The 13603-nt window shown below is 33.4% G+C and overlaps 2 protein-coding genes across 4 annotated transcripts; one reads left to right on the forward strand and one right to left on the reverse strand.

The window, feature by feature from the left end:
- Positions 1 to 1740: 1740 nt before the first annotated feature.
- Positions 1741 to 7826, forward strand: LOC108450276 (uncharacterized). 2 transcript variants are annotated; one of them, XM_017747828.2, is made up of 6 exons: positions 1741 to 1881; positions 2129 to 2203; positions 5489 to 6895; positions 6969 to 7037; positions 7186 to 7384; positions 7601 to 7826. In XM_017747828.2, the coding sequence occupies exons 2-6, from the start codon at positions 2201 to 2203 to the stop codon at positions 7669 to 7671; spliced, it is 1749 nt and encodes a 582-aa protein (XP_017603317.1). In that variant the 5' UTR covers positions 1741 to 1881; positions 2129 to 2200; the 3' UTR covers positions 7672 to 7826. The 2 variants fall into 2 exon arrangements, with proteins under 2 accessions (XP_017603317.1, XP_052885059.1); XM_053029099.1 differs by lacking the exons at positions 1741 to 1881; positions 2129 to 2203 and adding exons at positions 4194 to 4219; positions 4298 to 4391.
- LOC108451276 (WAT1-related protein At2g39510-like) lies at positions 7818 to 10735 on the reverse strand. Of its 2 annotated transcripts, XM_017748982.2 has the most exons (7): positions 10497 to 10735; positions 10052 to 10114; positions 9834 to 9950; positions 9155 to 9395; positions 8879 to 9040; positions 8642 to 8793; positions 7818 to 8305 (listed from the first exon to the last, which is right to left on the reverse strand). In XM_017748982.2, the coding sequence occupies exons 1-7, from the start codon at positions 10688 to 10690 to the stop codon at positions 8080 to 8082; spliced, it is 1155 nt and encodes a 384-aa protein (XP_017604471.1). In that variant the 5' UTR covers positions 10691 to 10735; the 3' UTR covers positions 7818 to 8079. The 2 variants fall into 2 exon arrangements, with proteins under 2 accessions (XP_017604471.1, XP_052885060.1); XM_053029100.1 differs by lacking the exons at positions 9834 to 9950; positions 10052 to 10114.
- Between the last annotated feature and the right edge of the window lie 2868 nt (positions 10736 to 13603).

Here is a 13603-nt window from a genome sequence, read left to right on the forward strand (position 1 = left end):
ATATTAAAAAAAAATTGGAGGGGTGATGGGTTTGGGGTAGATAGGAGGTGGGTTTGGAAGGGAGTAAAAGTTTTAGGGGGAAAGTGGGAGGGAGTAACAATTTTGGGGGAAAATAAAAAGTTTTGAGGGTTTTTGGGAGTAAATTTTTGAGAAAAAGTAAATGGGAGAGTAAAATTTTGGTGAGAAATGGATTTTGGGTAGATTGGGGGGTTGGGATGGGAGGGGAGTAAAAGTTTTAGGGGGAAAGTGGGAAGGAGTAAAAGTTTTGAGAGAAAAGTCAAAAGGTTTGAGAGTTTGGGGTAAAAATGTAAAATATTATAGTTTGATATTCGAATTATTCGAGTTATTCGAATTCAAAAACTCAACTCGATTCGAACTCGAAATTCGAAAAAAATTCGAGTTGACTCGAATAATTTGATTAATTCGAATAACTTGATTCATTTAACTCGAAATTCGAATTTTTTTTCGATTTTTTCGAGTCGAATTGAATTTTGCTCACCCCTAACATCAATGGTCGAGATTAGAGCCAACATTTGTTGCGAATTCTCAATTATATGTGTCACAGGTTTAGCTCAGACAAATAACCTGATGTGTAGTTATAAATGTTTAGCCTGGACGAATAACCTGATATGTATATGTTCAGCTCAGACAAGCAATTGGTGTAGTGTAGATACCTATGTATCCAAGTCCGTTTACTAGGTTTCATCGGGCGAATAAGTTCATATGAAAATGAAAAATTGAAATGGGATGAATTGAACTTGATAATCCAAATGGCAAGTTATTAAATAAATTGAGCAAGAAACATTGATTTAGGTAATGCCTTTGATAAGTATGTGAGTATATTATCCCTTGATTGAATAAGAATTGGAGATTGTTACCTAATGTGACATGAATTGGTATGTTAAGCACTTATGGTATCTTGTGATATTGATTTTTAACCAAATGCTTAAAATGTTAGCTTTTTCATTCAGGCTGAGCTTGGGCAAAATTTTAGGCCCATTTTCGGATCAAGTTGAACCCGAGCTTATAAAATTAGCTTAAAATTTTATTATAACTCAATCCAACCCATGATTACCTCAAGTTCGAAATCACCAAATCCAACTTCAAACTTTCATACTTCCAAACTTTCGATTTGGCTTTTTAACTACTTGATCATCTTACAAATTAGACAATAACTTCTTCTCACTTATCCTAAGCCTTTCACCAGTTAGATTTTTGAAATGGCCTCTCTAAACCTACAACCATGAAACTTAATATGTTTTCTTTTTTCTTGTTTTATCCTGCAATGGTTTTCCCTTGAGGATATCTAAATGTTTAAAGTTTTTGTATTTGTATTTTTTCCGTGTAAAAGGAAAATGGAAAATTATTTCAGAACCTTGACATGACCTATCAGTATCTTTTTCTACAAAAGTGACACGAGGCATTATAATAACGATCCACATGTTAGGCATTAACGCCGTTAGACCCAAGTATCAGATTAGATTACAGAATAAAGTACAGGGGCAAAGTGACCATTTAGAAACTGTAGGTATCACATTGAAAATTTTGGTAAAGTAAAGAGGGCAAAGTTGCCATTATCCCTGACCAAATTTTATGTTTTAGCGGCCACGATTTTCCCCTCATTCTCAACTGGTACCCAAATCACGATTGACGCCACGTGTCGGATGGAAATTAAGGAGTCCATTAATTGAAAATCCTTCGGCAGTACAGTATATAATTTCTCTCTTTCCTATTTAAAGGCTGGGACGCTCTGAGTCGTTTTTTCAATGTATTCCGTACTACTCACTTTCACTTCAAAAAAATTAAAAAGGAAAAAAAATCGGTTGATTATCTCCGGTGAGTTCAAGCCGGGAAGTCTTACCGGCGATCTCTCCGGAAAAGGTATTAGCTTAGAGACTCGCTCATTTATTGTAATTTCTAGGCTTTTGTTTCACACCATTGCTTGCAAAAGACGGTTTAAGTTCTATGTAAAATTCAGAGAAAACTGAACAAAAGTTGGGTTTTTTAACCTTATTTTTATAAATACAAAGAAATGTTAATATTTCCTTTTTTTGAATCGAGTAATGCATGCAAAATTTGTGACTAAAGGTCTATTGATTTGATTAATTTGTCTTTTCAATTTCTGAAGGTGTTTTGGAGGGTGAAAGAAGCTTGGTTTTTGATTGAGTGAAGACGAGTCTGATTGTAAGGTTGGCGAGAAATGGTATGATCGCAACTCTTTTCGGAGCTCTTTTTATTGCATGCAAATGTTTTATTCGAGTTTCGTTGTTTTCTTGTTAATTTTTTTAAAAAAAAAAATTCTCCTTTTCATTCCTCATTTCATATGAGTATTTGTTTGATTTCATAGTCTGTTTTGTTGTACTTTTCTAGATATTGTTTTGAATTTTTTTTAATGAATTAATGTGCTTACATGGAGTTTTTATTTTCTCACGAAGTTGAATGTTGTTAGTTGAATGGTGCTTTGGTGCGCCAGAAATTTAAAAATGTGGATGGTTTGTGCTTTATATGTGCATAATTGCAAATATGATAGCTTCTATCGTGTTGGAGCTTTGAGAAATTTAAAATTTTATGTTTTAACAGTTATTGTGATGATGGTTTGTTTTAGACATATAACTGGTGATTTATACTTGGTTTCGTTAGGTTGGAATTTGAAGAATTAAAATGCATTAGTAAAAATAATCTGATTATCGCTTGCCTTTGAAATGCGGTTATGGTGATTAATCTTAGGTTCCTTTCTTTCACAGCTTTTAAGGCATTTAAATGTGTTTTAAGGATGCAGATATGTTGGTTAGTGTAAGGTTCCATTATTTAGTAGCTTTGAGGAATTTAAATGTTGTAATCAATGTTGCCGTGCTATGCGTGTAGCCCAAATATGGAGATATACTGATTTATGTTAGTTTTGTATGCAAAGTAATCAGAATGATTACTTTCTTAGTCAAGAATATAAGGTGCATTACGTGACGTTTGATTAGGTTCGAATTAAGGAATGTAAATACTTTAATAAAAGTAATGGTGACAATTATGTCTGTTAGACATACAAAAATGTTAATTTATGCTAGGTTCTCTGCTGCTGTCAGAAGTTCAAGGAATTTGAAAATCCTAATGAAAGCAAATGACTAAATTGGATGATCATGCACCTTAGATATGTACATGCTGATTTATTTTAGGTTTAATTATGCTGAAAATTGAGGGATTTTAATTTTTAATGAATGCAATGCTGACGGTTATGTGCCTCGGGTAGGCAGACATGGTGATCCATGTCATATTCAAGCAATTTGGAGCTTTGGCATTAGCAATTTCCATGACTGATATGCTGATTTAAACCATTTGCATTTACCAGCTGTTGGTTTTTCTGTATATTCCCTTTGGTTATGCACTAGTTGATGGTCTGAGAGTCAATCGATTGTAGAAGTTGGGTAGAATCCGTCTAAAATATGCACTAGTTGATGGTCTGAGAGTCAATCGACCATATAAGTTGGGTAGAATCTGACTAAAACAGAAAGGACACATTTGCTTCAGAGAATATTAATTGAAAATATTCTTGTGGTTACTACTGTAGACTTTAACATTATCGAATATATATATTATAAGAAAAAATCTAATAGTTTTATGATTTAAAGTAAAATAAGTTCTCTAATAAACAAATGAAGGAGATCCAAATAAATCACTATTTTCTTTGTTACGTCAACTAATTTTTTCAGCTCACTTTTTCTTAAAATTTCAAGGTGAAAAGAGCTTTGTTTTTCTTTTGACTACATTAACTAATTGCACTGTGGTATGTTTGTCCATTATGCGTATTGTCTAGAAGGCTGAGTTGCACTTTGCTTAAAGTTTTGGACTTGCATGTTTGACCTAAAAGTATCCATCGTACGGTATGGATACCCACATCTTGTTAAAATTTCATAGAAAACATGAAAGACAATGCCTTATGTATAAATAAGATTTCTTTTTCTATTTTCTTGATCAAACAACAGTACCCATTTATTGGAAAAAAAAATTACATAAACAATTATATAAATGCATGGACATTTAGTATGTTTACACATGCTTTATGAAACTTCAGATGATTCTCATTTTGATTCTATGGTGTGGTGGTGCTTATATTCATAACATGTAGAATTGAAACCATCATGGTCTTGACAACTATTTTCTTTAGTTGCTTTTCGTTGTTTCAGCATCATCATTGTGCACAAGCTTCTACAAGGAAACAGCAAAATCTGTATGTTTAATAACTCATTTCAATGAGTGACACTGTTTTCGTCTTGGGCTCCTAGTCTAATATGGGTTACACTTGCAGTTGTATCACTTTGCTGCCTTGTTCGGATTACATGTTAAGATAAAATTAAAAAGATGTCACTGTTGAATGCAACAGGACATGAGCAACTTGCAAGGTAATTTGTTTAATATCATTTGAATGCCATAATTCTGATTCAAAGGCTGAGAAAAACTTGTTCCTGGAAGAAACTTTATGAGTAAATAAAGTTGCCTGTATATCAATAAAGTTCCGAATAGAGTTTAATGAATAGTTGACTTTTATATTTGTTGGAAGGAAATTTAGGTTATGCCTGTTGCAACTTCAATGCCTTGAAAATTTTCGTTTTTGGTCCAAATCTTAAGTGTTGACGCTTGTATAAGTTTTCAACAAATTGCAGATATCTGGCAATATTAGGTCCATCTAGGGAGAAATAAAAGGCAAGTTTTTGAATGTTACGAAGTTGAATAAGCTAGCTATAGCCGTAAAAGGCTGCTATAGCCGTAAAAGGTTAGCTATAACTGTAAAAGGCAAGTTTAGCTGTCCTTTGCAAGTTTGCGCGCATCTTTAGGCAACTCTTCGAAGATTTTAATTGGCATGATACGATTCCAGAGAAACTTCTTTGTTGAGTTAAGCTAATTTGTTTATAATTAGCCTCATTATATGCATACCTGTACAATGAGCTATCTTGAAAGTCTTACCGTCAACATCTAAGGGTGGAAATGTTTCAAAGGATTCTTTTTCTGAGCTTTCATTAAGATATGAAAGAAACTGGAAATTTTATCATTCCTGCTTAGAAGAGCTTGCCAATTGGATTTGAATTTTGTTCGTGCAAGTAAAAGGTGAACCTTTTGGTTTTCACTTTTGATTATTTGTTTCCTTGTAGTTCCTATGTTTTTTTAGCAGCTAAGTCATACCCTGAAACTTATCTGATATCTCTGGTAGGATTTTTAAAATTGATTTGAAAATCCCTCAGATGGATCTATCAGACTATAGCCAGTTTTCAAACACACACACACACATATATACACATATTTGTCTCTTACTGATTTTAGCATGCAACATTTTTTGCTTGATATATATACATTGTAATTTTCTGATGACATGATTTCTTGAGGGTTGGGTTTGTGTTGTGATAGGGTTCTTATTCCTCACTTGTTAGTAACTCTTGTTGTCATATGATAATAAATGCTCCCAATTTGCACTTTGCTTATTTTTATTATTGATTTTGGGCAGTCTTTCCAGCAAAAGAGTTTATGGATGCCGAGAGATGGATCATTTCTAAGTAACGGAGAGATGGGTTATGATGATTCTTCAAAATCTGAAGCAAAGCGGGGTCATCAATGGTTTATGGATGCCGCTGCATCAGAATTGTTCAGCAACAAGAAGCAAGCAATAGAATCCTTTAACAGCCAACCAGTTTCAGGAATTGCAGACGTCAGTGTTTCTCCTTGGCAAAATGCTTCCTGTTTTCAGTCGGTTTCTGGCCCATTTGGTGACCACCTATTTGGATCTGAGTCCATACGAACAGTCAACTTGGTTGATAGGAACATTTCTTCTGTTGACACTGGAAATTTGAATATGGGAAGAAAGGATTTTGAGGATCAATATGGTAGTGGTTCATCTGCGGCTTTGTCTATGTCCCATACCATTGAAGATGCCTCTTCATGTCTCAGTTTTGGTGGATTAAGGAAAGTTAAGGTCAATCAAGTTAGGGATTCCAACAACGACATGCGAACATTAATGGGGCACCCGTATGGCGGAGGATTTAATAGCACTATTTCAATGTCTTCCGTTTTCGGTAAAAATGGTAATGCCATATTGCTGGGCCCAACATATCGAAGTGAGGATGAAAGTACCAGACCAATGGGCCCAACATTCAGTAAGACAGATGGCAATTTTATTTCAATTGGTCATACCTTTAACAAGAGGGCTAATGACTTTATACCTGTGGGCCACAATTACAAGGGAAATGACAGTATTTTATCGATGGGTCAGCCTTTTGACAAGGAGGATGGCAATTTTATTTCAATCGGTCAGTCATTCGAGAAGGGAGATGCAAACTTAATTTCATTAAGCCCTTTTTATGGTAAGGGACAAGAAAATTTCATTTCAATGGCCCCTGCATATAGTAAACCGAATGAGAGTTTGATTTCAATGGCATCCTCTTTTGATAAGGAAGGTGATAATATCATACCAGTGGGACCTTCCTATCATAAGGCAGACTGTAACATCACAGCCATGGCTCCTAGGCAAGATAAAGGAGAGTCTAATATTCTTTCTATGCATCCTAACTACAAGAAGGGTGAAAGCAATACAATATCTTTTGGGGGCTTCCATGATGAATCCAGGGAAAATTGCTCAGGTAGTATTATTAGTGGTTATGACTTATTGATGAGTAATCAGAATTCAGCACAAGCTTCGGAAGTGCCCTGCCAGCAAGTTTTGGTTGAGTCGAATCCAGATTCAAATGTAAATGGTGCCCCCCAAAATAGTTCTACAACTGATACCAACCCGAAGCATAAAGAATCAAAGACTTCTAAAAAGGTTTCTCCCAACAATTTCCCTTCCAATGTCAAAAGCCTGTTATCAACTGGTATGCTTGACGGAGTTGTTGTGAAGTATGTTTCTTGGTCACGCGAGGTGAGTTATTTCCTATGTCTTACCTTTTCACTGGTGGGATTTCACTTATGTAACATAACCTTTTCATTGGCAGAAAAGCCTTAAAGGATATATACAAGGGACTGGGTATATGTGTGGCTGCAAAGACTGCAACTTTGAAAAAGTAAGCAACTCGTATAGACTATAGTCACTCCACTTTTCAGCCCTGTTTTAATATGCCAACTAGTGTTCTTTGTTGCAAAGTTATAGGAAGAGATCTATATTACTAAATCAGAGTATCATTGCTGTAAAATTCAAAATCTATTGTGCAGGCTCTTAATGCATATGAGTTTGAGCGCCATGCTAATTGCAAGACCAAACACCCAAATAATCATATTTACTTTGAGAGTGGGAAGACCATATATGCTGTTGTTCAGGAGCTCAAGAACACTCCACAAGAGTTGCTTTTTGATGCAATTCAAACTGTGACAGGTTCTCAAATCAACCAGAAGAACTTTCGCATCTGGAAAGGTAAAGCTGCTGTTTAGTTGGCTGAACTAGCTATTTTGATTTGGCTCCATTTTTGGATATGGTTATAAGGATATGATTCTCAAAAGACTTCACAATATTGATCATATTTGTATCAAACACACTCTTATTTAACATTCACACTTGAGTTCATGAAATTAGCAGTCCATTTTTCTTTTAAAGTTCTCTAGACTCAATTTCCTTGTTTCTTTATTGCAGCATCATATCAAGCTGCCACCCGTGAACTTCAGCGTATATACGGAAAGGATGATGCTGCTGTGTCATCTTGAGATGAAGACTCAGCCTTTCAAATCTTGTTGTGAGGTGGGTCAGATCTGTGCATTGCAGCTTGTATTTTTGTACTAAACTATAGACTTGTTTTGGGATTTCAATAATTTATGCAGATGAATGCTTTAGATATCGTGGCTTTCCAAAATTTTCTAAATGAGACCTTTATTGATTTTGATTACCAGATTTGTTGTGAGATGTAGAATTTTACTTGTTCTGAATGTGTAACCCGTGTATTTCATACCCGTAGTATTTTGGACACATTTTAAACATGTCTGAGTAGGGGTCAAACACAAATACCTGCTACAAATACTTTGAAGAAAATGACAGATACGGACAAGAAGCATCTTATTACGAACATTAGCTCAATCCATGTAGGGGAAAAAACTTGTGGAGAAATTTTGTTTTCCTCAAACAGATTCTTTGGTAGGTGTTACCTTGTTGCTGGTTAAATCCAGGACGACGACAAAATCTTGATCTGAAATTATTGATGTCTGGTGATCATCAATGACAATCATTTTCTGATCATTTGATGCTTCTTCCACTTTGATGTTCTGATTTGATGAACATTGATCCTTGCTCTTACCCCACAAAACCATATAGAGGCCAATAACAATTACAATTGCTCCAATTATCCTACAAAGGTTGCACCATATTAGCAAAATTATCAAGATTATCCATAATAGATTTAAATAGTAATTAGCAACTAGAATCTCTTATTTTATCAATTCAGTTAAGGGGCGTAAACTACACATTTATATTTGAAAGTTAACAAAGAAGTTAAATTTGGTTTAAATTATTGTGAAGTTGAGTTTGAGCAACTTTAGTTAAGATCACTTGTAAAATTGAACCTTGATAAGGTATGAGATCAATCCGGTTATCCTCAAGTCTAAAATTATTATAATTGATTATAATAATAACATAATCATAATTTAAATCCTAACAATATTAAGAAGGGGGATTGATATGTACCTTCCTAAATAAAGTATTTCGGATAAGATAAAGGAGCTCAAAATTGCAACAATAACCATGCTCAGAGGATTAAATGCAGTCACAAATACAGGTCCTCTACTTCTCATTATTACTCCTTGAACATAATAAGTAATTCCGGAACAGATTACTCCCTACAGCCAAACACAACAGTCGTGAATAAAAAAAAAAAAAACATAAATCCTAAAATATACTTCAATTGAACGGAGAGCATCTTACGCTGTAAACTGCAGCCAACAATTTAACATCGAAATGAATAGACCACACGGCGGCATTGCCAGCTTCCATTGCCAGCGCTACAATGCTTCCTCCAATGGTGCCCGCCAAGCAGATAAACGCTGTTAGGGAGAGCTCAGCAGGGTATGATTTTAGGGTAATTGCCTATACAAGAAAGCGCAACACTTTTTTGAATTATTTCTTGTGGAAATGGAAGCTTTATGATGGGAAATATTAGAGAAATGTAAACAAAGTTATAAAATGAATGAGGAAATTTACTTGTAAAATGATGAAACCAGCCCAGCAAAAACAGCCAAAAATGATCATGAGAGCACCTTTGATTGGATCTTGCTTAACTGCTGATGCACTTGAAAATACATGATTGTTATTTGATTTAGTCCAGGGCAACGGCAACATTGGTCCATTAATCAATGTCATCAGCATTGCTCCCCCAAATGTCACAATTGTGCCTAATATCTTTGCCTGGCTATGGAGTTTTCTTATGTTAACCTTCTCAAGCCTGCATCAAATTTCCCCCACTCATTAATCCATTGCCTAACTCAACTTCCATATATACTATTTTTTTATGATATAAAAACATTAAAATTTTAGGAATTTGGAGGGCTAGGGGGAGTTAGACCCCTGCTTGTCCCCGTCCCTTCCCTTTGGTGTACTCGAGATTTGATCAATTCATAAAAGTGTTGTTAACTTGTTATCTTTGGGAATTTGCTGGTTCTCGAGTGCAAAAGGCTTTTCATAAGAGAGAAATACATTGTTTGAACTGAAGGAAGTATACCTTCGATTAACGGAAGTACCCAAAGAAGACAATACCTTTGATATAAGAATAAGTGGAAGTAGTAATCAAATCCTAATACGTAGAATGACACAAGTAAAACATCCTAAACTGGTTATTATATATATGTATTTATGTGTGTGATGATAAGTAGAATTTAATTACTTGACGATCCAGGCAAGCAAAAATACAAATGCAGGAAGAACATTGGTCATGGCAGATGTGAAGGTTGCCGTAGTATATTTCATGCCTGTGTAAAGTAAGTTTTGGTCCATTGTTGGTCTGCAGAAAATAATTAATTATTCGCAATTAATTTGAATTTAGAAAGGGAAAAATCAATATTTAATAATATTTAAACCCCCCAAAAGCAACTTTTTACTTACTCTAGTAAGGCTAGAAGCAGTATCTTAACAAAGACAGACAGGCTCATTTTTGGCCTAATTTTCCTGTGAAGTAAAATGTCAGACGGAGTCAATCTATTTGGTTTATGTAGAATTTATAAAATCTGATATCCATTAAGTATAAGTTTTGACTTTTACTGTGATAGTGTCTACAATCTCATCCCTTATTTGTACATCACAATATTTTTTATTTTTATAAAAAAATAAATAAAAAACTAGAGTGAAAATCGGGGTTCAACCCGATTGGCTACTTCACCCATCCATCATTAAGAGGTACCATCCAAAGCTTTGAAACTCAAATATTTATTTTTATATTTCATAAATTACTATTAGAAAAAACTGAAAGCAATCTCTTCCCTTATTACCTTAGCACTGCCATTTATGTAAACTTAAAGGAAAAGAAACAGAATAAGAGAGAAATTTAGACCTTTCCAAAACAATGGCAAAAGGAGCAATGACAAGAGTGGCAATGGCATGCCGGTAGACAACCAAAACATGCTGGCTCATCCCTTGGTTCAAAGCAAACTTAGTAATTATAGACATGCCTGAAATCCCAAACTGCAAAAAGAGTACAGCCAAAAATGGCTTAGATTGATCTAAAATTGCACCCAAAGAACCCATTGACAATGTTTTTTTTTCTTCTTTATGATCTTTCTTTTATCATTAATGGTGAATGATCAAGCACAATGTGGACTTCTTATATACAGGGCAAATTTCATGTAAAATATTTTTAAACATCCACACGTCTTGTATCGAAGTCTAGGGATTCCATTAAAACGAATTGAAATACCATTCTTGAAAGAATTTTTAAAAAATAAACAACAGAAAGGAAAACAGGAAAGCTCTTGTTGTCACTAAAAAGTAAAAACATCATACAAACCAGCAGTCTTGTTTCTACATAAAACACAAACACCTAAACAATTGGCTACTAAGAGAGAGAAAACATAGTGGGATTTGATTTAGTTATACGTAACATTGTCGAGTCCAAACAAAACTTTTACATGGCTTTTGAGTCTTTTGTTGTCAATGTTTTACAATTTTTTTTATGTGGTATATGTGTTATTTTTTGGTTCAACTTGATAACTGTATTTGACAACAGTTATACATTTTACTATTTGAAGATAACAATGTTAACTTTTTAGTGTTTAATTTAAGTTTTTAGCAATTAACTTTCAACAAATCAATTGTAAAACTCAAATCAAATCATATCCATCATATTGTATTTGACAAATTAAACACAAAATTAAATAAATTTACAATTAATACTAAATTTAATCTATTAACAAAATCATGAAAATTCAAACTTAATAATATTAGTAATTAACTTTCATCAAATCAATCCTAAAACTCAAATTAAACACTAAAAGTTAACATCATTACCTTTAAGTACCAAAATAATAACTTTTGTCAAATAAAACTATCGATTGAACTAAAAAATAATACATGTAGCACATTAAAAATATCAAATTTAGATATCGAATGATATATTAAATCATTTAAAAATATTTCAAAATTAACTTAATTAATTCCTCAAGCCAGCATTAAAAGATGAATAAGTCTGAAGTTGGAATTCTAATATCTACTCATATTAAAGATTAAGTCTAATGAATTCTTATAATATTTTTAAGAGATATATCTAAAATTCCAAAGTTGAAATTTTAGTATATGTGAGCATAACTTTCTTTGTAAAATAAAAGAAAGAGTCATTTCCTCTTTTACTAACATTGATATTTTTCATTTCTTTGGCATATGATTCAATGTTAATTTGATGATGTAAGCAAGGCAAAAATGAATATATTCCCCTTAGGCCAATGGTTATAATATACACCAACCCTCCCATCTTTTGAAACATAAAATCTGAGAGTTCAATGCGTCAAAGCAAACAATAACTCGTGTGAATCCAATTTGACACATGACATCAAAAATTTGTAGGCCATTCAACTTCTAGTTACTTAATGAAACTTTCTTCTATACCACATCTCAGTTGAGTGAGACCCAAAACCAAACCTTTTATATATATATTAAAGCGTATTTGGTACACCACCGTTATAGTTTTTTTTTTATATATACAATATTTAAAACTATTTATAATCTCTCCTCAACCTTTACATAGGAGTGTTTATCTAAAAACAATCGCTAACCAAAAAGTTAATTAATAGTAGAAGTACTTGCGAAAGTGTCACATCCAAAAAATCAGGTTAGTAGAAATTGGATTAGTGAAACGTGAGAGTGGTCATGCTTTGTTTTTGTGTTAAATATTGTGAAATTATGTTAAAAAATTAATTTGTTGTAGTGGTTAAGTGTAGGGGTGAGCGTTCAATCGAATCAAATGAAAAAATTTCGAGTTAATCGAGTTGACGAATCCTATTTTATCCTCTTAACTCGATTTGAAATTTTCTCAAATCGAGTCGAGTGAGATGAAATCCAAACTGAATCGAATCTAATATATTTGTTTGAGTTAAATTAGAAAAATGATTTTGGGTCCTTACAATCACTATCACCCACTGTAATCAAATTTGTCCACTGTAATCAAATTTGAATAATTCGAGTTGACTCGAATAATTCGATTAATTCAAATAACTTGATTCGTCTAACTCAAAATTTGAATTTTTTTAAGTCGGATCGAGTTTTGCTCACCCCTAATTAAGTGTTAGTTATGTGTGCTTAAGGTTTCATGTTCAAAACCCTTCCCTTGAAATTTTGGTATTTTTATTCCAACCCCTGACTTTGGATATTGGAGTTAAATATAATTTGATCACAATTGATGACAAAATGAGCTTGTTGGTTTAGTGGTAAGGCTTTAGCTTACTTTGCAATTTTGTGTTCGAATCCTATGCTATATCTATGTAATAGATGAGTTAATTGTTGTTTCTCCTTGTTGTGATGTCCAAGCTTTCAGAATTTTAGTTAAAGCCAACTTGGAGAAAAATATGATAGGTGGTTAGAGAATGAGATTTAGTGGGATTTAATTTTTGAAATTATCCTCAAAAAGTTTCCAAAAAATTTCCATTCACTAGTTTAAGTTTTTTTGTTCTTCTCTTCTATTTTTTTTCTTCTTGTTCTTTCTCTTTTCTACTTTTTGTTTCTGAAAATATTGTTGGTTAAGAAAATTTATTCTCGTATTTTACATTGTTTTCCTTTCTGTCGTTTCACATTTTCCCTTTTCCCATTTACCTTCTTTTGGGTTCGCCAAAAGTATTACTAAAGAAAAACTCTTTGTTCCTTGCTTTGTTAATTTCTGTTTTGAAGCTTTAATTGGTTGTAAGCCTGCTGTCTTTTTGTTATTACTGTGGTGTAGGGTTCGACGGTTGATTTTTCGTTGGGTAAGTTTTCTTGTATGCAATTGTAAACTCCATTTTGGGTGATATCTTCATGGGATAATGAGTGATTTTGGAGTTAAGGTTCTTTTGAGTGTTTAATTGTTTCGTGTATTTTTAGGAGAATTGATGAGATGTATGACGTCCTTCTAGAGATTTAGGAAGATTATTTGGTATTGTCGTTGTGGTTTTGGGTAAGTAAGCGAGTTCCGTAAGG

The sequence above is a fragment of the Gossypium arboreum genome, chromosome 5 (genome assembly GCF_025698485.1).
Source record: "Gossypium arboreum isolate Shixiya-1 chromosome 5, ASM2569848v2, whole genome shotgun sequence".
Lineage (NCBI taxonomy): Eukaryota > Viridiplantae > Streptophyta > Magnoliopsida > Malvales > Malvaceae > Gossypium > Gossypium arboreum.